The sequence below is a fragment of the Salvelinus fontinalis genome, chromosome 1 (genome assembly GCF_029448725.1).
Source record: "Salvelinus fontinalis isolate EN_2023a chromosome 1, ASM2944872v1, whole genome shotgun sequence".
NCBI classification, from domain to species: domain Eukaryota; kingdom Metazoa; phylum Chordata; class Actinopteri; order Salmoniformes; family Salmonidae; genus Salvelinus; species Salvelinus fontinalis.
Window position 1 is genome coordinate 58,729,795 of NC_074665.1, and position 23,187 is coordinate 58,752,981.

General features: G+C 43.8%; 1 protein-coding gene across 2 annotated transcripts in view; it reads right to left on the reverse strand.

The window, feature by feature from the left end:
* Nucleotides 1-23,187, reverse strand: part of LOC129858541 (spectrin beta chain, non-erythrocytic 1-like) — a 123,134-nt gene that overhangs the window by 64,647 nt on the left and 35,300 nt on the right. The window contains exon 2 of one of the 2 annotated variants that reach the window (XM_055927863.1): nt 22,619-22,845. In XM_055927863.1, the coding sequence (XP_055783838.1) occupies nt 22,619-22,796 (178 nt within the window). In that variant the 5' untranslated portion in view covers nt 22,797-22,845. Of the gene's footprint in view, nt 1-11,934; nt 12,522-22,618; nt 22,846-23,187 lie in introns of those variants that run through there. The other variant, XM_055927853.1, reaches the window with a different exon arrangement.

The window sequence follows — 23,187 nt, forward strand, 5'->3', positions numbered from 1 at the left end:
AACTTCTGACCCACTGGGAATGTGATGAAAGAAATAAAAGCTTAAATAAATATTTCTCTCTACTATTATTCTGACATTTCACATTCTTAAAATAAAGTGGTGATCCTAACTGACCTAAGACAGGGAATTTTTTACCAGGATTAAATGTCAGGAACTGTGAAAAACTGAGTTTAAATGTATTTGGCTAAGGTGTATGTCGACTTCAACTGTATCATAAAGTAGTTTGGATGTAGTGAACTACTATTTCAAAGTAACTTTAGTTAACTAAACTACACTGCTCAAAAAAATAAAGGGAACACTTAAAAAACACAATGTAACTCCAAGTCAATCACACTTCTGTGAAATCAAACTGTCCACTTAGGAAGCAACACTGATTGACAATAAATTTCACATGCTGTTGTGCAAATGGAATAGACAAAAGGTGGAAATTATAGGCAATTAGCAAGACACCCCCCAAAACAGGAGTGATTCTGCAGGTGGTGACCACAGACCACTTCTCATTCCTATGCTTCCTGGCTGATGTTTTGGTCACTTTTGAATGCTGGCGGTGCTCTCACTCTAGTGGTAGCATGAGACGGAGTCTACAACCCACACAAGTGGCTCAGGTAGTGCAGTTCATCCAGGATGGCACATCAATGCGAACTGTCGCAAAGAGGTTTGCTGTGTCTGTCAGCGTAGTGTCCAGAGCATGCAGGCGCTACCAGGAGACAGGCCAGTACATCAGGAGACGTGGAGGAGGCCGTAGGAGGGCAACAACCCAGCAGCAGGACCGCTACCTCCGACTTTGTGCAAGGAGGTGCACTGCCAGAGCCCTGCAAAATGACCTCCAGCAGGCCACAAATGTGCATGTGTCAGCATATGGTCTCACAAGGGGTCTGAGGATCTCATCTCGGTACCTAATGGCAGTCAGGCTACCTCTGGCGAGCACATGGAGGCCTGTGCGGCCCCACAAAGAAATGCCACCCCACACCATGACTGACCCATCGCCAAACCGGTCATGCTGGAGGATGTTGCAGGCAGCAGAACGTTCTCCACGGCGTCTCCAGACTCTGTCACGTCTGTCACATGTGCTCAGTGTGAACCTGCTTTCATCTGTGAAGAGCACAGGGCGCCAGTGGCGAATTTGCCAATCTTGGTGTTCTCTGGCAAATGCCAAACGTCCTGCACGGTGTTGGGCTGTAAGCACAACCCCCACCTGTGGACGTCGGGCCCTCATACCACCCTCATGGAGTCTGTTTCTGACCGTTTGAGCAGACACATGCACATTTGTGGCCTGCTGGAGGTCATTTTGCAGGGCGCTGGCAGTGCACCTCCTTGCACAAAGGCGGAGGTAGCGGTCCTGCTGCTGGGTTGTTGCCCTCCTACGGCCTTCTCCACGTCTCCTGATGTACTGGCCTGTCTCCTGGTAGCGCCTGCATGCTCTGGACACTACGCTGACAGACACAGCAAACTTTTTTGCCACAGTTCGCATTGATGTGCCATCCTGGATGAACTGCACTACCTGAGCCACTTGTGTGGGTTGTAGACTCCGTCTCATGCTACCACTACAGTGAGAGCACCGCCAGCATTCAAAAGTGACCAAAACATCAGCCAGGAAGCATAGGAACTGAGAAGTGGTCTGTGGTCACCACCTGCAGAATCACTCCTGTTTTGGGGGGTGTCTTGCTAATTGCCTATAATTTCCACCTTTTGTCTATTCCATTTGCACAACAGCATGTGAAATTTATTGTCAATCAGTGTTGCTTCCTAAGTGGACAGTTTGATTTCACAGAAGTGTGATTGACTTGGAGTTACATTGTGTTGTTTAAGTGTTCCCTTTATTTTTTTGAGCAGTGTATATTGTTCCTAAGGGTAGCTGTAGTGTAGCTTAGTCTTTTCCAGTTGGTAGCTTGGTAAAATATATTTTCTTCCACAATACTGCATGTGACACTTTCACCCTCAGGTAAAAAAAAAAACTGAACGAATAAAATATTGCACAAGTTCCTGAGGCATTAACAAAGGAATTCAAAACAGAGTTGAGAGAGACAAAATGTCAGGAAGCTTGTCTGCCAGTCCGGCTCCCTCTTTCCGGAAACATACAGTACCAGGGAAAAGTTTGGACACACCTACTCATTCAAGGGTTTTTCTTTATTTTGACTATTTTCTACATTGTAGAATAATAGCGAAGACATCAAAACTATGAAATAACACATATGGAATCATGTAGTAACCAAAAAAGTGTTAAACAAATCAAAATATATTTTATATTTGAGATTCTTCAAAGTAGCCACCCTTTGCCTTGATGACATATTTGCACACTCTTGGCATTCTCTCAACCAGCTTCATAAGGTAGTCACCTGGAATGCATTTCAATTAACATGTGTGCCTTGTTAAAGTTAATTTGTGGAATTTCTTTCCTTCTTAATGCGTTTGAGCCAACCAGTTGTGTTGTGACAAGGTAGGGGTGGTATACAGAAGATAGCCCTTTTTGGTAAAATACCAAGTCCATATTATATCAAGAACAGCTCAAATAAGCATAGAGAAATGACAGTCCATCATTACATTTAGACGTGAAGGTCAGTCAATACAGAGTAACTTTTCAAGTTTCTTCAAGTGCAGTTGCAAAAACCACGAATCGCTATGATGAAACTGGCTCTCATGACGAGCGCCACAGGAAAGGAAGACCCATAGATTCCTCTGCTGCAGAGGATAAGTTCATTAGAGTTACCAGCCTCAGAAATTGCAGCCCAAATAAAAACAGACACATCTCAACATCAACTGTTGAGAGGAGACTGCGTGAATCAGGTCTTCATGGTCAAATTGCTAACAAGAAACCACTACTAAAGGAAACTAATAAGAAGAGACTTGCTTGGGCCAAGAAACACGAGCAATGGACATTAGACCGGTAGAAATCTGTCCTTTGGTCTGATGAGTCAAAATTTGAGATTTTTGGATCCAACCGCCGTGTCTTTGTGAGACGCAGAATAGGTGAACGGATGATCTCTGCATATGTGGTTCCCACCGTGAAGCATGACGGAGGAGGTGTGATGGTGCTTTGCTGGGGACATTTATTTAGAATTCAAGGCACACTTAACCAGCATGGCTACCACAACATTCTGCAGTGATAAGTTATCCCATCTGGATTTCACTTAGTGGGTTTATCATCTGTTTTTCAACAGGACAATGACCAAACACACCTCCAGGCTGTGTAAGGGCTATTTGACCAAGAAGGAGAGTGATGGAGTATTGCATCAGATGACCTGGCCTCCACAATCCCCCAACCTCAACCCAATTAAGATGGTTTGGGATGAGTTGGACCACATAGTAAAGGAAAAGCAGCCAACAAGTACTCAGCATATGTGGGAACTCCTTCAAGACTGTTGGAAAAGCATTCTAGGTGAAGCTGGTTGAGAGAATGCCAAGAGTGTGCAAAGCTGTCATCAAGGCAAAGGGTGTACTTTGAAGAATCTAAAATAGAAAAAATATTTTGACTTGTTTAAAAAAATGTTGGCTACTACATGATTCCATATGTGTTATTTCATAGTTTTTATGTCTTCACTATTATTCTACAATGTAGAAAATAGTACAAATAAAGAAAAACGGTCCAATGATACTGACGCCCAGGGCAGCTCTCTGCAGCTGTGTGTTTGGGGACAGCCAGGCCATCGGTGACCGCCGGCTAACCTAGTCACAGGAAAACACTGTCACATTGTGTCTTACTCACCAGAATACAGAGCTAATCAACACTGCATTGTTTCATATAACAACAGTCTGTAGGCTACTACAGCCCGATGTAATGTCCCTTTATGACCTTTTCTGAAAAATGATTTCAATGCCTTTGAAATGAGCTGGCAAAATCAGCATCTGTATCCTAGAATTAACTCTTTCTCTAGGTGTGTTAACACCTTAATCCTGAGGCAAAGAGAACTATAGCCTATTTGTGCCCCATTCAGCTGAGATCCAGAGTGAGAGAGGGATGATGGATAGAGGGAAGGGTGAAAGGATGAACAGAGGAATAAAGAGGTAGCAGTGACGGTAAATCAGGCTAGCAGCAGCCTAACAACTTCACGCTGGTTGTGGCGCAGCACCCCAATGCCACATGTCCCAGATTGTTGTTAGCAAACTGCAGTTTAATTTTGTCTACATCTGGTTGGGAGGAATTTGGACTTTTTCCTGGAGACAATTCACCAAAAACACACAAATACCATGCACCAAAATAAACATTACGATACGGTGAGACATTCAACAAAATGAAATTTTGGCTGAGGCCTTTGGTGGCTGATGTCATTCACAGTTGCCTCACCCTATGGTGGCTGGGGCGGTAATTGAAAGATGTGGACTGCAGGTCATACAACTGTTCAGCTACCAACACAAAGTCTACATGTACTGTACAGTATGTGTGTGGAAAAACTGCATGTACAATTGGGAATTCTGTGTGGCACTGTCCTGTTGAAGATAGCTGTGCAAATGACACAAGATGGATGAAAGGCTTCAGATGACTCCAGCTAAAGCATACACAGACAGATGATCTGTATGTATACACAACCCTGCTTGTCCAGGGAGCGCAGATTTACACATCGCTTCACTCTCCAGTCAGGACACAGCTGTGTGCCCCTGCATTCACACCAAGTATACAACCACTCACCCCTGGGGTTGTCCTCCCAAATGTTTCCACCCTGCCTCCCTCTAATGTAGGCCACATTGTTTCACTTATAAATCTGTCATTTCTCAACTTCCTGCTCAGTGCAAGGTGCACACCCAATACCTGCGAGAGAGGGAGAGAGCGCTTGAAGGACAAACAAGGAGGAAAATGGCTGCCACAGTGTCAGTGCCCTTTCTTATGGGCCCACACATGATAGCTGGCACACTGTGTCGAACAGACAGGCACCTCAACAGTACCCTAATTTACTGAACAGGGACATAAAAACACCCACCAAAAAAATAAAAACCCAGAAAACATTTTCCTATCGGGTTATGTCAAGGCTGGTCGAGCAGTATGTTTCCCTTCATTGTATTAGTACAGAGCCAAGGGGAGAGTTAGAGAGAGAGAGAGCTACAGCTGTGTGGCCTCACAAGGGAGATATCATTCATGTTAGTTTATTACTCAAGTCATACACTCGGAAACCCAGTTGAAAAATGAAACGGTATGATGTGTTTCCTGTATAATCTTCCATAACCACATCTGTGAATGTGAACTTTGTTCATAATTTTTGCAGCCTGTTTCTAGAGATGACTATTCACTCACTCATTCAGAGAAGAACATACAGTTACAGATATGACTGAGAGCACAAAGAGTACACAATTTGCTTAAGTGCATACATTACTGTCCATTTTTGTATCTAAAGCTACAGGTATCTGCCAAAATAAAGGAAACACTTGAGTAAATGAGGTATACAAAGTATATTGAAAGCAGGTGCCTCCACACAGGTGTGGTTCTTGAGACAATTAAGTAATTAACATCCCATAAGAGGTGAGGTCACGAATAAAAATTCTCAGTTGCCCATTATTTTGGCTACCATGGCTTGAAAAGATCTCAGTGAATTTGAAAGAGGGGTCTCAAAGGAGGTTAGGGGATCTAAAGGGAGCATGTTTGTCTCATTTACCAGATCTCAACCCAATTGAACGCTTATGGGAGATTCTAGACCGGCGCATGAGACAGTATTTTCTACCAAAATCAACAAAATACCAAATTATGTCATTTCTCGTGGAAGAATGGTGTCGCATCCCTCCAATAGAGTTCCAGACACTTGTAGAATCTATGCCAAGGCGCATTGAAGCTGTTCTGGTGGCCCAACGCCCTATTAAGACACTTTCTATTGGGGGTTCCCTTATTTTGGCAGTGACCTGTATGTGTTTGATCAAACACAGTCACACAGAAGACTGTATACTAGGTAGTCGCTAAGAGTAAGACAAGCCTTCTGACGTAGTAAAATAAAATAAAAACATGACGCTGTTCACAGGGAATCCGGCGCAATCCTCAGTGTGACAATAAATACCACGCGCAATGAATGAATCAAACTTCAAACGCAACAAGCTAACGTTCTGAACAGAACCAAAATATTTTAACTGCTACATAATAGCTCAGATATGTCAACTTTTTCCATTCTTGTGTTTTAAGAAGCTCTGAAATCCTGCAATCATGTGGAACATGAGCTGTTCAGGAGATATTGGAGCTGTTATTCTGTTTAACGAATCAGCCTTGGTGTAGTGAGGAGATGGCAGGCAGAGTCAACCACAGCGGAGTCATGAAGTTATATGGAGAGTAGGAGGGAGAGGAGAGGTGCGGGGCACATGCTAGTCATTCTCTCTGTTGCTTTAGGCATAGAGAAGAAACTCCAAAGCAAACAAATTCACTGAGCGTTAAAGAGAAGCTTTCGGTCCTCATCTCAACCTCTTTAGGAAGGACCAAGAGGCTTTTAAGACCTGATCTATATCACCTTTTACAGTGAACAAAAACAGTATATATATAGTTCAGTCTGCTGCTTTGGATATTACATTAGGTCGATAGGTTTCACATATTGGAACTGGAGCTCATTCTGACTTACAACCTAATGCTATGGACTTCCACTAAAAAGGTCCACTCAATTTATTGGCAGTATTACTGATAATAAACATAAGCCAGGTATGAAATGAAGTCTTACAAGAAACCATGTTTCCCCTTATACAGAGGCCAAGGCTGTGACATAAGGGTTGGTGTGTAGGTGCTATTCTAGGAGGGGTAGAGCCCACAAGCCTGGAGATAGAAAAGCTCATTATATCAAACATCTGTCTTTAATAAGAGAAGGGGGAGAAGAGAGAGGGGGAAAGGGTGGGGTAGATAGAGGGTGGAAGGTTGGTGATGTGCTTCGAAAACTAGAAGCTTTCTGAGACCCTCTTATGTCAGACACACATGCAACTGACGCTCTCTCTCTTCCAGCCACACCCTGTAGCGTATTGGGGAGACATGCGGACAGACAAAGACAGACCAGCCTGGTTGGCTTTAGCCTAACTCTGTTCACTCTCGCATGACTGTTATGAAGACTACCACAAACAGGGCTTTGGGCCATTTGACCTGGATCGTATAACATATCTAAACTCACATTCCCAAAGCATCCGGACCCAAATCCCATGCTTCTGTGCCTTTCACCAGGGTGGAATGTGGGCTCACGCCCCAGTACTTACCATGACGTTCCCTGTACTGATAGTGTGGATACCTTGCCTACACATGTACCAAGACTCAACACTACTAAATTAGTTTATTTTCCTCACAACACTAAACGCCAAGGTTCTTGATACAGAACGTCATGTTGAGACAAACCTCTTCTATGGCTGTAACAAATCTGCCTTTGCCTACCAGGGCTACTCAGCTGATCAGCCTGCCTCTCTCTGCTCTGCTGGAGTAGAGGTTTAGCCTTGACTGGCCAACTGTTGCGATCTGAAAGAGGTGACCTGCACATGTAGCGACATTTCAGTTGATTGGTGAAGCCGACCTTTGTTTTGAAGGAAGAAAATCAAACAGTCTGTTTGTTCTCTGACCGCCCTGTAAGAGAACAGGCAAGCCCAGTGTGTACCTACTATTAATCTCCTGGCAATGCTTTATCTTAACAAATGCTGACCACTTTCAGTGTTTTAATGTAAAATCTTCTTGTTAGCAGAATGAACAAGAAAATGTCACGCACAATGTACCGTTGCAAGTTCATTTACTTTTCACAATGCCAAATTGAATGTAGTATTGGTGCAAATAACCAAAGAAACTATAAGTTATGCAAAGACACAGAGTTAATTTTGAAACCTCAGAGAGAGAGTGTGAGAATGTACACGGGCAACATCTGAAAACGAGCACATTTAAACTGGGAACCGGGACACCCCACTGTCCATACCCATCCGCTCCAAAACACACTCAGGGCCAAGCATGCCTTTCACAACCAATTACATTTGACAATACTGATACTATCCCAATCTGCTTGGCTTCTTTTCTGCTGCCTGGGTCATTTTCCCTCTTGATAGCTGGATGAAAGAGGCTGCCTGTCATCTCAGCATTCCCAGTCTCTGTCACTCCACTCCCATTCATAACAGTCTGGGCCACACTGCATTGGCCTGGAGTTGATAGGCTGATACAATCTCCATTGTCAGAGGGATCCGGAGGCCCCTGATGGGTTTTAGGGGGTTCCATGCAGCGTGGCTCAAGGGGTGTAAAGTCAGTTTCCTACAAGGCAGACATGGCCTATCACTCATTTCAACAAGTGTCTCACCCTGTGGACTTTCTCCAATCAGAGAGTTGTGAATTGGAGCCAAGAGCGGAACAGAGGCAATGTGTCCCCTATGTGCATTTAGCTAAATTGTGGCCACCACTGCAAAAAAAATATATAAAAAAATAAAAATCGGGATGGTAAAACATTTTCAGTGTAAACTTAAACCACTAAAACTAGATATAAAGGATGTCGAAATATAATGGAGCAACAATAACCAAAAATAAAAACAGAATTTAAAATTCCAATGTTTGAGTCACTCAGATAACATAAGAACATGGCATAAGCCATGGCAAAATGTGTAGAATTGCAGAAAATTAGCTTTGAAATTGCAATTCTTATCTCGACTTCATTACATTTAAAAAAAATAATAATTGTAGGAAACTAGCTTTAAAACTGTAAAATGTTCTCCCCCCATGTCAAAATGTGTAGAATTGCAGGACATTAGCTTTGAAACTTCAATTTTTTTCTCAGCCCCAGGACAAAATGTGTACAATTGCAGGAAACTAGCTTTAAAATAGCTCAAGTTTGTCTCTGCGGACAAGAGGAGGGAGTCTAAAACTGCACCATTGGCCAACCAAAACTACACAGGTAGGCTACATTTATCTGATACCTATACCTAAACTAAACATGTTGGCCTGTACTGTGTAGCTATGCCAACCAGCACATGTAGGCCTGCACACTGTAGCTACGCCAACCTGAACCTGATGGCCTGAACTGTGTGGCTATGTCTCCATCACACCCATATGGTGACATTATGTTTGGTATCCATACAGTCTACAGCCCTTTAGAGCATTTTATGTCTTTCTTCCCTCCCAGAAGACATCACTGTCCACACATTTCTCCTAGTGCCAGTACTTTCATTGCCAGATAGACTTCTGAGGTCATATGATGGATAGAAAGATGAGGAAAGAATTCAATGCAAGCATCACAGCATAGTGTTTTTCTTTTTACCACATGTGATTTTCTTCTACCTCATGTTTGCTAACCAGGGCCTCCATCATCATTGTAATGGTCTAGGTCATTTATTGATGTGCTGGTGGCCATTTTTAAATGAAGTTATAAGAGTGCCAAAGACCGGAGTCCTCCTATTCTCTGACCAATCAATCATACCAAGGCTGGTGGGAGACCAGACACAAGGACTGCCCATTTCATCAGGTTGGTATAGTCTCCCCCTCTTTCCCTCTAGCTCTTTCTCTGGCCCTCCTTAACCTTCAGCACAGCTCCAGGAAACGCAAGATTTACACTTTCCACCGAGCTCATGTTACACCATCTCGAGTCCAGGGAGCATAAAGAACTGTGTCACTATGGCCTCCCAGACATTCCAACCCTACACATACACCCAGATGGACATATAATGTAGTGTGAAGTCTGAAGACATACTACCACCTGTGAAAGATGTACTACCACCAGTTAAACACACGTTACTTGACAGATATTCTGTTTTTCATTATAGTATCATTGCGGCACAAATCAAAAACACATTCAGCCAGACTTGGAACCAAGAGCCTCCTCTTCCCTCTGCAACTATTCGATATACAGTACAATCAAAGCAGCACAACAGGTATGGTTTTCCACTGAGTCATTGATTGAATTGCACTGGGAATGCAGCAATGACTGGCCCTTTCATAAAGATGCCAACTCCCTTCCACTTTCACCCTGTCTATTTTAGAAGAGTTGTTTATTCATTCATCGTGGCCCCTACAGCACACAGGGGCAGTACAGGAAGAGTCTGTCAGTGGTCTTACCAGGCTGATAACTGTCTTGCACCAAGCAACAGTTAGGCGCTAGAGCTGACCCATAGCCAAATGGACTGGCCTCAGAAACCAGACCCAAAACAACAAAGATTGGAATTGTCTGTGAATTTATCAGTGCCTTCATGTCCAGTACTAAACACCAAAGTGGGTGCACACAGAGAGCTTATCATAAGCTAGTGTTCTCCATGCTGGTCCCAGACAGAAATATGTAGCTGAATGGGACAATAGTTCATTGGATCAGCACCTTTCTCTGGCACACTTCTCTGTACAGAGAAAGCTAATGCAGAAGACCAATAAGCGACAGACCAATCTGCCACGTTTCAACACTATGTTATCTCAGCGATGCCACAATACTTGGGCGGTATCCCTCCCTGTCCCATGTCTCTGTGTGGAGTGAAAGTGCTGTGCTGTCAGGGCTGCAGTGATTCATATTAAATCAGGGGAGACTCAGTCAGTCTCACAGTGACATTGGCTCGTAAAACAAATTATTCGTCACATACTTCGTAAACATCAGGCGAACTGTTTACGGACCCTTCCCAACAATGCAGAGAGAAAAATAGAGAAATAATAGAAAAATAGTAACACGAGGAATAAATACACAATGAGTAACGATAACAGAGACGCCTCTGGAGTCATGGGTTCCATAGGGTGTCTGAAGAGGTTCAGAGGCCTCTCTGACACTAGCATGCTAATGAAACCACAGAGGAGACTGCCAGGAAAACGTATCATTCACCAATACCTCATCTCAAAGATATTTCATTATGCAAGCTAATAAAGTATTACAGTATCTCAATATCATAAGTCAACACACTCATTCATTCCTGGCGCCTGCGATGATGTACCTGTCTGTGTGTACACGTACTGTATAATGCTGTTTGCATGAGATTGTGTGCCCCCTGCTTCAACTCAGTCCTCGTGCTCCAGTTGTGACTTCCTTGTATTTCACAGCTCTGAGCACAAGACAACAACCAACCGTCACAGGATCCCAGTCAATAAACAGCATCTTGCCCACAGAAATAACAGATGTCAACAAATGATCGGAGGCCATACAATGCTTTGTTTGTAACGTAGAGTGAGACATGACTTCTGTCTCAGCTAAGATGAGGAGTCGTGTTTGTTCTTTAGGTTTTGCCCATGAGAAAGGGAACGAGAGCAGCACTGACAGACCCAAACATACACACACTTCAATGAGCAGGCAGGGCTGTGGAATGCAGGCAGACTGCACGGGACAGACAGAGGGGCTCAAATGCTCTTCCCTCTGTTCGGCACATGCTCAGTGGAGCGTGCTCCATCACAGCCCTCTTTCATCCTCTAATGTGCTGCAAAACAAGACAACGTGAGACTCCTCCTGTCTGGTTAACAACTCCACAACACACCGTCTAACAAGGAGCAATGCCAGGGCTCTCCTCCTCTAGCACCATGCTGCTTACAAAGCAACACAGGAGAACACCGCCCCTCCCACTTCTCTTCTCCTGCTATTGTTGTCTTGGAACAGCCAGTCAGCTGCAGCCATGCTGTCTGGTCTGAAAGGCACATTTTAAAATGTCTCTTTCCTTTTACCCCGTTGTCTCCCAAAAAAGTGTCTCTGTACACGTGTAGCTGATATCCAGTCTTCCTCTTTTCCCACCCTGCACTACCTCATCAATATTTCATTAGGTGATGGATGGCATCTGTCATTGCCTCATGATCCCCCAGCCCTCTCCCTCGTAGGAATTAGAGGATGCTGCGACCCTCTCCTATCACTGACAGACAATGCAAAACAAAGACGGGAAACCTTACATCCCCAGGCATCCTGAGATTCACAACTGCTTCCCGACACCATGAAATCATATGTCTTTATGAACCGGAAACTACAGACACTTCCCGATTGTCAGCTATCATCGGCTAGCTTTAGCGTGCATAGCAACGCTGGTAAACAAAGCCCTGGGCTCTGCTCTGCTCTGCTTTGCCTTCCTCCCTACTTATCTTACCTTGCAGCTGCTTAAAACGGCCTTCGAGTTGGTTGTAGTTGAAGGCAGCCTGTTTAGCAGAGTAGCCCGGATCAGGGCCGGGGCTGGAGGCAAGAGAGGGGCCGGGCCCAGAGGAAGGGGACAGGGGCCCTGGGGAGTGGGACCCTGGAAAAATAGGCCCTGGGGACAAGGGGCCAGGCATGCTGGTCGCCCTCTGTAGCTCCATCAGTCCAGTAGAAAATAAAGGGCTGGAGAGAAGAAGGGTTCGCTGGTCCCCCTCCTTCTAAAAAAGAATGTCCAGTGGTGGTCCCTGTAAGAGGTCAGCTGGGAGAGTCCCTCTCTGGGTGATCGTGCAGCAGTTAGCCCCGAGGTGAAATGCTGGCTCAGCAGCACCGCAGCATCATACTCGTCTCAGTCTTCTGTCCTCCCTCCTCTATCATCCACTCATATTCACACAGCACAAGCAGCTTGCTGACACTAACACGCACAGTGAGAACGATAAAGTGCTGCGTTCCAATATGGTAAAAGCCACATGGAGAGAGACAGAGTGAGAGAGAGAGGGAAGCAGAGAAAGCACGCTGGACTCTGTACTCCTGCAATGAGCGGAGGGCTGCTCAAACACTGCACACCTTTTACAAACCTTAGGGAGGGGGGAGGAGCCAGCAACCTGGAATTCCTTCAGCAGCCACTCACAGTCCTTGTGTTCAGTGGTGATGTCACAGCCTCATTTCCAAAAAGGGGAGTGGGAGGGAGGAGCAGAGGGGAGTGGTGGGCTGTACCAAATGGAAATAGAAAGGGGGAGGGGGAGACTTGGCCATGACCTTCCCCATTTCTAACTACATTTGTTATTTTAAGAGACAAAACATCCCCTAATATTTCACTGATGCGTAGACAGGCTCATGCACACAAAAAACGAACTTCCTGACTGTGTTTTACCAGCACGTCCTGTTAGAGTTCACTGCTAGCCCCCCCACCCTCACCGCTTCACATTAGTGTGTGGGCCTTACAAAAATGCACTGGCTTTTGAATGGCCAGACAAAGCCAGAAGAATAAGGAGCTCTCATAGTGAGCTCTGTGTAATAATATCCTAGACAGTGAACCGGACCCAAAGTGCAGGCAGGTCTCCCCAGTCTTCTCTCCTTTCCTCTCCTCTTCATTATTTAGCCATGTAGTCCACCTTACCCACCGCTTGAAGCGAGGGGTTATTAGATAATCACAGAGCACAAAATAAGCCTTTTATTTATCAGAAAAACAATGAATCCCCATTTACTCCATTTTTCCTGACAAGAAAGCACTCTTAAAACATTTACAGTAGTTAGACTAGTCCAACAGCACAATATTCCCACCCATCTGAAAACCCTTTGCCGGAAAGCCCCCCTTTTACACCATTTCAAAGCTGGTCTTTCTTAAATTCCAGGCATTTTATGGTATGGAATTTCTTCACTAGCTTTAAATGGAAGGCATGGCTTTTAGAGGATAAAAGGTTTCTACTTCCCAAACCTCATGTGAATTCAACCCCGCCGGGCCCATTACTCCTGGCAATGTATTTATACTGTAACATATCTTAACATTGCTGTGTGTTTTCACAGGGCAGTCAGTCTAATGTGATTATACGCACTGAAAACCATTCCAGGTTTGGGCCGAGCCAGCCTGGCATAGCATGGCGGGGGAGGCGCTTCCAGATTAGGTTTTATATACAAACCCTTTGAAAGTTGGGTGAGTGTGGTATCTCTGTGCTGTAAAGAATGAGTGTGGGAGGTAAATGCACGGTGATAGCTGAATGAGCAAGGTAAACATGAGCAGTGAAAGGGGGCTGTTTATAGTAGTCAATAGTGAAGTGAAAACAGCTGAATGTCTGAAGGGAAAAGAGTATGGACCAAATGAAAAACTCCATATGAACTGCCCCAATTTCCTGTATGGTCGGAGCACAAATCACAAGGCCTCCTCGTGATTCCCCTCTGGAGCTCCTCTTCTGAATAGTGTGTTTGAGTGGAACATTCAGTTCAAAAAACATCCCTCTCCTCTCCACTGTTTAACTTAAATACTCCCTCACTTAAATAGCAGAACCCTCATCTGAAACAGTTTCTATATTATCTAATTAATGCATGCAAAAGCAATATCTCACTACTTACAACAATGTCCCATGAGGATGTTGCAAATGCTTTTTCACAAAGATGGTCCAGTGGTTTAAGATTCACAGTGGGGGGGGGGACCATGTGATCTTAGTCATAACCCGCCAACCAGGAGAGTGAAGCAGTGAAATATCACTTGACAGCCACTCTCTCTGGCATGTGCTACACGACAGACATGCCTCTACAGCCATTGTACTGTAATCCACGAGGACAAAAGGGAAAACAATGGCGCACAAGCGGCGACAAAAGAAACTCATTATGCTTCATTATAGATGCCACAAAGTCAATCAACCAATGTGTTACTCGATAAGAGCCTTCCTTTTTCTTTTCTGATAACTAAATGCTTCCTTAAAGATGGTACAACAGAGACCTGCTAAGGCACAGACTCAAATATACAGGCACTCCACAAAAGCCCCTACATAATCTAGATTAGAAGCTACACGGGGACAGCCATGAGACAGCTATGACAGGTGGAGGTGGTACGAAGCCAGTGGGTTGCTAAGAAACCTGGCCCTGCTGGCACAGTCTTCACTGGGCGCCACAGTGATGCGTTAAGGACACAAAACTTGTAATCGTGGAGAATTTCACAACAGCACTCCGTTTCATCCCTGTTGAATGAGACATTCTTATGACTTCACCTCCTGCCAGAAAGATTGAGGAATATCTTTACTGAGCCAGAGTCAGAGTCCACTCCACACACATTCTTGTCTTTCTCTTATATTTGGGACATGATACACCCCCCCAGACCTGGGGAGTCTGTCTGAGTTGGTGGCTTCCTGTTTTAATGTGTAAATGTTGGAATGCAGAGAATGTTAGGAGCAGGGGGGCTTGGGGTGGATGCTCAGCAGCATAAAGACTCTTTAAGATGGGAGGAGAGGAGGCTGCCATGGCTAGTTTTATTTATTTACACGTCTTGGCTGGGCCGGCTTTTCAGAATGTGGCGATTGCTCTCCTCAACTCCACAGCCATTCCTGTGACCTCCGCACTGGTTATTCCTGGACTTTCCAGGGTCAAGCAGAGCGACGTTTACCAGAAACACAGCAGGGATACTGCCAAGGTTACAAACAGGTCAATACACACAAATTGAAAGGGTGTAAAAAAAATCCACAAACACTCTTACTGGAAACCAGCATCCCGCAGTGCAGACTATCTTAGCAAGTGCAGGGGGTTCTTCATGACATTATTTACCATCGCAGACAGACATTCACACACAAACCTCTTGGCTGTTGGGCGTATTCTCATACTGTACACTACTGTACATACCATACCCTAATTTGGGATTAGCTCCAAATTGAATATGTACTGTTAGCCATACATACACACTCCCTTGCTCCTTCCTTCAGTGTAAGGAGATACAGATCTGTTTCTAGAGGGATCAGTGCAGTTAGCCCCAAGTGGTTTTATATTTGCCTACCTATCATATGCACACTGTGGAGGTGAATCACACCAGGCCATACGCACTGTTCAGGAGAAAACTAGCCTGTGCCTCAGGAGGGGGCATCAGTTTACACCATAGACTTGATTGGTTTACACAGACATGTTAGTGTGATCAAACACAAGACCTAGCACCTCCTAAGTCATTCTGTATACTTGAACAGCATGGTTTAGTGTGGTGGCGGGTGCATTATGTAATGTATTTATTTTTATTTTTATTTAACTAGGCAGGTCAGTTAAGAACAAATTCCTATTTTACAATGACAGCCTATCTCAGCCAAACCCTCCCCTAACCTGGACGACGCTGGGCCAATTGTGCCTTGCCCTGCCCTGCACTGTACAGCTAACCTTAACTGGAACTGTTTGGCAACATTTTGAGAGGTGATTCTGAATTGAAGATTTTACTTAAATACAGTAAATGCCTATAAATACATGTTTCACCACACTGGTGAGCTCTCCACAACTAACAATGTGAGAAAATGGCAATATTCCATATTAAACTGCTGACATAGGCAGAACCACACTGCTTGGCTGCCTAACTGATGATGAACGCCTCTGAAAAAAGGGGCAGGCGTGTGTGAGTGATGTAAGCGCAGTCACCTCCATTAAGAGACGCCAAAGGAGCAGAATGCCATCGCCACTGCAACGTTAAACTTACATCTGGCCAGCAAATGCTAAGAGGGAGCGAGGGAGAGGGAGTGAGAGAGAGTGAACGAAAGAGAGAAAAAAGCAAGAGAGGGTAGGGCGGAGAGAAAGGGTTTGTACTACACAAACATCAGGTCAGTATAGAGATGGATTACATGAATACATGACTGGTGCAGTAATCAATTAAATCAGATCTGCTTAATTCGAAAACAGGGGAAAGTAATAATACCACACAACATGATAACCGGTGTTACACGAACAATATACCTCAGACCTAACAATACAAATTATGCTATATACAGTATTTAAACAATAAGGCCCCAGGGGGTGTGGTATATTTAAGCAATAAGGCCCAAGGGCGTGTGGTATATGGCCACAGCTAAGGGCTGTTATTATGCATGACAGCCATGCTATATTGGCCACATACCACAAACCCGAGGTGCCTTCTTGCTGTTATAAACTGGTTACCAACGTAATTAGAGCATTAAAAATAAATGTTTTGTCATACCCGTGGTATACCACGGCTGTCAGCCAATCAGCATTTCAGAGCTCGAACCACCCAGTTTATAATGGCCAATATACCATTTCTAAGGGCTGTTCTTCTGCACGACCCAAAGCGGAGTGCCATTGTAAAGCACAATTTCTCCCCTTTCCAACAAAATTAATGACATTACCTCCAAGCTGCCCGTTTCTGCATAATTCAAGGCAATGAGCTCCGTCGGGTCTTTTTAAAAATGGCGGGTGGGGAAGCGAAACTAATGCGTGGTAGTGAGAAGGAGAGGAGATGTGTGGGAAAACTGCTTTTTTTCACTCGATCTGTCCAACTTATCACCTTATCGCCTTTAAAACTTCTTATGGCTGCAAGGGGCAGTATTGAGTAGCCAGTTAAATCGTGCCCATTTCAAACGGCCTCGTACTCAATTCTTGCTCGTACAATATGCATATTATTATTACTATTGGATAGAAAACACTCTCTAGTTTCTAAAACCGTTTGAATTATTTCTCTGAGTGAAACAGAACTCCTTCTGCAGCACATTTCCTGACCAGGAAGTGGAATGTCAGAAATCGATGCTCTGTTCAACTTCATGCCTATACATGGGCAATGAACGTAAGAGTCTACATACACTTCATACACCTTCCGCTGGTTGTCAAGAGGCGGTGAGAGAAGAAATTTCGTGTCTATCTTGGTCTGAGGTGGAATTAAAGCTCTTTGTATGATGTGACCGTCCATTTCCTGTTTCCGGAGCGCGCGAAAGAAGACATGGATTTGTCTTCTGTTTAGCTGTCGTTATGGACGACTAACATCTCCGGTTTAGATTTTATTTGATACATGTGACCATATCATCGTAAAGTATGTTTTTCCAATATAGTTTAATCAGATTATTGAAATTTTTTCGGGAGTTTTGCCGTGTTCCGTTCTCTGACTTTGTTGACGTTAGAGAGATCCGTGCCACTTGGCAAGTGCCCATGCTAAATCAAGAGGGAAATTTGCCGTTCCAGATCCAAACAACGACTGTTCTGGACAAAGGACACCTTGTCCAACATTCTGACGGAAGATCACCAAAAGTAAGAAACATTTTATGATGCTATTTCTAATATCTGTCGTGCATGTGAACTGGTCGTCGGCGCCCAAGTGTTTCTGGCTATTGTGGCTACGCTAATATAAAGCTATATTGTGTTTTCGCTGTAAAATACTTGATAAACCGGAAATATTGTCTGGAATCACAAGATGCCTGTCTTTCAATTGCTGTACACTATGTATTTTTCAGAAATGTTTTATGATGAGTATTTAGTTATTTGGCGTTGGTGTCTGTAATTTTTCTGTCTGCTTTCGGTGCAATTTCTGACTGTAGCTGCAATGTAAACTATGATTTATACCTGAAATATGCACATTTTTCGAAAACAACATATGCTATACAATAAATATGTTATCAGACTGTCATCTGATGAGGTTGTTTCTTGGTTAGTGGCTATTTATATCTTTATTTGGCCGAATTTGTGATTGCTACTGATGGAGTCAAAAACTGATGGAGTAATAAAAGTGGAGTCTTTTGCTAACGTGGTTAGCTAATAGATTTACATATTTTGTCTTCCCTGTAAAACATTTTAAAAATCTGACATGTTGGCTGGATTCACGAGATGTGTACCTTTCATATGCTGCATTGGACTTGTTAATGTGTGAAAGTTAAATATTAAAAAAATATATATTTTGAATTTCGCGCCCTGCACTTGAAGTGGCTGTTGCCATAAATGTACCGACGTCGGGCTTGCACGCCAAACAGGTTAATATGTAAATAAAACACTATAAAGAGTTTATATAATGTGTCATTACATACCTATTTGAAGGTTTGTGTCGAATTTGAATCAGGTTTTTAGGGCAGTGCTAAAGGGATCTTCAGAAGTAAACAGCGGCTTTGAGAGTCATGATCGCTTACAGTGATGACGCAAAAAATGACAAGGTATCCCCCCCGTACCCCCGTCACTGTCCATTTCTTGTTTTTAAACAATGAGAGAAGTGCTACACCTGGTGGAGAGAGATTGTAAGACAGAAACAGTTGCTTTATGCGTGCTGTACGTTACGGCATGACACGTCACGATGTAACGGAGGGTCAGTTTTTTCAACTTTTCTCCAATACTATAGAGCCATTACCATGTCGATCAACGCTTGAATAGAAACGTAGTTCACACACCTGATTTTGAAGTCAACACAGTCGCTACAGTCCCATTAGTTTTCTTTGCTGCCTCGTTTGAATGTTGCGGTTGCGCACATTTGTACGGAATGGGGTGAGTTTATGTTAGCTAACGTTAGTGACCAGCCCACAAATCAGTGGTGGAACCCACCCGACAAAATAGCCAGCTAGCACTTGGTAAGACATATGGATATTTGTACCATATATATATTATTTGCATTATGTGTAGTTTAAAGTAACGGCCCAGTAAAAATCTCACTTTTAAAAGTTAACATTCTTTTAAGTCATATCTAAAGAAATTTGTTGACTCGTTCTATACTGGTACTATACTGGCCAAAGCAATAATTAGAGAAAAATATAATTTTAAAAAACAACTCAAAACTTGTATCTCAAACAGAACATTGAAAAAAAGTATTTATATTTCCTCATAGAACATGATGTCATCTCGCTAAGGATGACGAACTGGCCAACCAGCGGCCTAGAGAAGGATGAGCTGGCCAAATCAGTGGTCCACAAGCTCAACTCTCTCCTACAGATCAGATTTTTTGCTAATCGGACAAAGACGGAATGGGCACAAAATGTATAGCTAGAAATGTAGCTACAGATTTGGAATAGTGGTACGGCTAAATTAGTTTACTCCAATTTAGGTCTAGCTAGCTAGCCAGTCAGTTTGCTTGTTCAAATTTGGAACAGTTTGAGCTCTCATCACATGACAACAACTATGGTGGCTCATAAGGAACTGAAACCACGTTACGATGTGATATAACATTTTTTTTAAATATATGATATTGATATGAAAAAAAATGTAACTGATTAGGCTTGGGCGGAATACTGTATATTCCATAAACCGGGGTATTTTGAAATACCCACAGTATGATTTTCCACTCACCCCAAAAAAACATATTCACAAAAATGTAATTGAGCTATTCACATGTCATATTTGTTTACAAAGAGCACACAGAGCAAGCAAACTGAAGTTTAATGATGTGACAATCCACTGTTGAGCAGCGCAAGAGAGGTGATCAAGTTACACTAGAAATTCACTACTATTGTTTGCGATTACAGCATTGAGTCTTCTTGGGTATGACCCTACAAGCTTGGCACACCTGTATTTGGGGAGTTTCTCTCATTCTTCTCTGCAGATCCTCTCAACCTCTGTCAAGTTGGATGGGGACTATACTGCACAGCTATTTTCAGGTCTCTCCAGAGATGTTTGATCGGGTTCAAGTCTGGGCTCTGGTTGGGCCACTCAAGGACATTCGAAGACTTGTCCCGAAGCCACTCCTGCATTCTCTTGGCCGTGTGCTTAGGGTCGTTGTCTTGTTGGAAGGTGAACCTTCATCCCAGTCTGAGGTCCTGAACACTCTGGAGCAGGCTTTCACGAAAGATCGCTCTGTACTTTACTCCGTTAATCTTTGCCTTGATCCTGACTAGTCTCCCAGTCCCTGCCGCTGAAAAACATCCCCACAGCATGACGCTGCCATCACCATGCCAGGTTTCCTCCAGATGTGATGCTTGGCATTGAGGCCAAAGTGTTCAATCTTTGTTTCATCAGACCAGAAAATGTTGTTTCTCATGGTTTGAGAGTCTTTAGGTGCCTTTTGGCAAACTCCAAGCGAGCGGTCATGTGCCTTTTACTGAGGAGTGGCTTCCGTCTGGCCACTCTACCATAAAGGCGTGATTGGTGGAGTGTTGCAGAGATGGATGTACTTCTGGAAAGTTCTCCTATCGCCACAGAGGAACTCTGGAGCTCTGTCAGAGTGACCATCGGGTTCTTGGTCACCTCCCTGACCAAGGCCCTTCTCCCCCCCCCAATACTCAGTTTGGCCGGGCGGTCAGCTCTAGGAAGAGTCTTAGAGGTTCCAAAAGTCTTCCATTTAAGAATGATGGAGGCCACTGTGTTCCTGGGGTCATGCAATGCTGCAGAAATGTTTTGGTACCCTTCCACAGATCTGTGCCTCGACACAATCCTTTCTCGGAGCACTACAGACAATTCCTTTGACATCATGGCTTGTTTTTTTCTCTGACATCTGTGGGACCTTATATAGACAGGTGTGTGTGCGCCTTTCCAAATCATATCCAATCAATTGAATTTACCACATGTGGACTCCAATCAAGTTGTAGAAACATCTCAAGGATTATCAATGGAAACAGGATGCACCTGAGCTCAATTTCGAGTCTCATAGCAAAGGGGCTGAATACTTGCAAAATTGTCTAAAAACCTGTTTTCGCTTTGTCACTATGGGTATTGTGTGTTGATTGCTGCAGATTCTTTTTCTATTTAATCCATTTTAGAGTACGTCTGTAACGCAACAAAATGTGTAAAAAGTCAAGGGGTTTGAATATTTTCCGAAGGCACTGTACATAGTCTACAAAAAGCAACTCAGACAGTGACACAAGCTACTCTATGGGGATAAGAGAAAAGCAGGATTTACAATACATATGGCCCAATAACAAGAATACAGCCATTATCATGAATGAAAGACCAAATAACTGAAAGTCAAAGAGCCGGAGAAGCCATGTTGTGGTGCTGTAGTCCCCAACAACTCCTGCATATTTAAGAGGCAGGTGAATTATTTAGTTAAGTGGAACACTAGCATATTAGCCTAGAAACCAGTGAACTACGGAGCCCAAAAACAGACCTACAGCTACGATTCCAGCACAAACAGAGTGCCACCACGAATACTACTGGGGGTAAAAGGGGAACACCTCAGCAGGGACACATTCTGTACTGTAGGGGGGTACAGTAGGTGGTCTCTTTTCATTGTCTGGGTGAGCCCAAATACCGCATTGTATTAAGATGTAAGAAGGGCATTATGGAACAACAACAGTGCCACATAGACCTTAGGACAGGAGGATATGGCTTTATAATGGCCATTCTAGCTACAATGCTTCATCTTAAAAGGAGGCAGTGGCAGCCTGTGTGTGTATACTTTTCTACAATAACACAGGGCTTTGGCCACTTACTGTACGTTAGTATATTTATTTTCTGTACAACATAGATTACCTGGCCCCAGAGTTAATCCTCATTTTACATAATTAAGTATTCCTTGTTAACGGCTATTCTGTAACTCTGTGTCCACTAATCCCCTGTTAATCTTCACAGAAGTACTTTATGCGGTCCAGAGACAGTGGACATACTCACCTCAATGACATTAAAGCCTATTGATCCCAATTAACAAGCAATACAGCTTAATCATGTGTATCACAGAAAATTAATCTGATTAGATCAAGAGAGTAGCTGGAGAGTTCAATTGGCTCAAGAGTAGCCAAATGATAGGCTGAATCCAGCCTGACCCTATGAGGAAGTATACATCACTGTGACATTTGTAACCCATTTATGCAATAGAAGAAGCTTGTGCTGTGTCAGTTGGGGCCAGTATTGGCCCCTAGTGTTTAGTTAGTCTATGACCAGTCGGTTGGAGCAGGGGACAAAGTTGTTTGCGTATCCACCGTAGATGCTTGAACTGTGCTGGAAAGGACAATGTAAAACAGTATATCCATGTGTAAGATGGTCCTCAGATCCAGTAGTGTTGTAGTTCTGGTGCCTATGTAACAGTATAACTTTATTCCGTCCCCTCGTCCCCTCGCCCCGAACCCTGGCGCGAACCAGGGTTCCTCTGCACACATCAACAACAGTCACCCACGAAGCATCGTTACCCATCACTCCACAAAAGCCGCGGCCTCTGCAGAGCAAGGAGAACCACTACTTCAAGGTCTCAAAGCGAGTGACGTCACCGATTGAAACGCTATTAGCGCGCACCACCGCTAACTAGCTAGCCATTTCACATCGGTTACACCTACCTGCCAAGGCCTTGATGCGGGAGCGTTCAAACAGCCTGGCCGAGCTGTTTTCGTTGTCCCACTCGTCAGCATCCCAGCGGTTGTTGACAATGTCGCTGCTGTACTGCTGCTGCTGCTGCTGCTGCTGTTGCTGCTGCTGGATCTCCATGTGGTCGTAATCGGCGGCTACAGATGTCATCCTGACCCTTCAACTGTCACACTGCCACACATCGGCCACTTCTGAAGCCCTGTGGACACAGAGGAGATGATGTGTTTAGGGAAATGATCAGGCGTATGATGATTTTACATAATCAACCAAGGGTGTGTTAAATCAAGCAAATGTGCATTGCTATTCCAACTACATCCTAACATTAGTCTTTAATCTCAAGCCCTAATCTTCAATGATTATATTGTACTGGTTATAGAGATTCTGACCAATTCTGTCCAAATTAGAAGTAAGTTGTCTCCCCCTAATGTCTCAAACAGCTTGTGTGAATTTGTAAAGCTTGTTTACAGTACCATCTCCTGGTGATAAAATGTAACTACTCCAATACATAGAATAAAGCTGAATTCTCATCTGTTGGCAATGG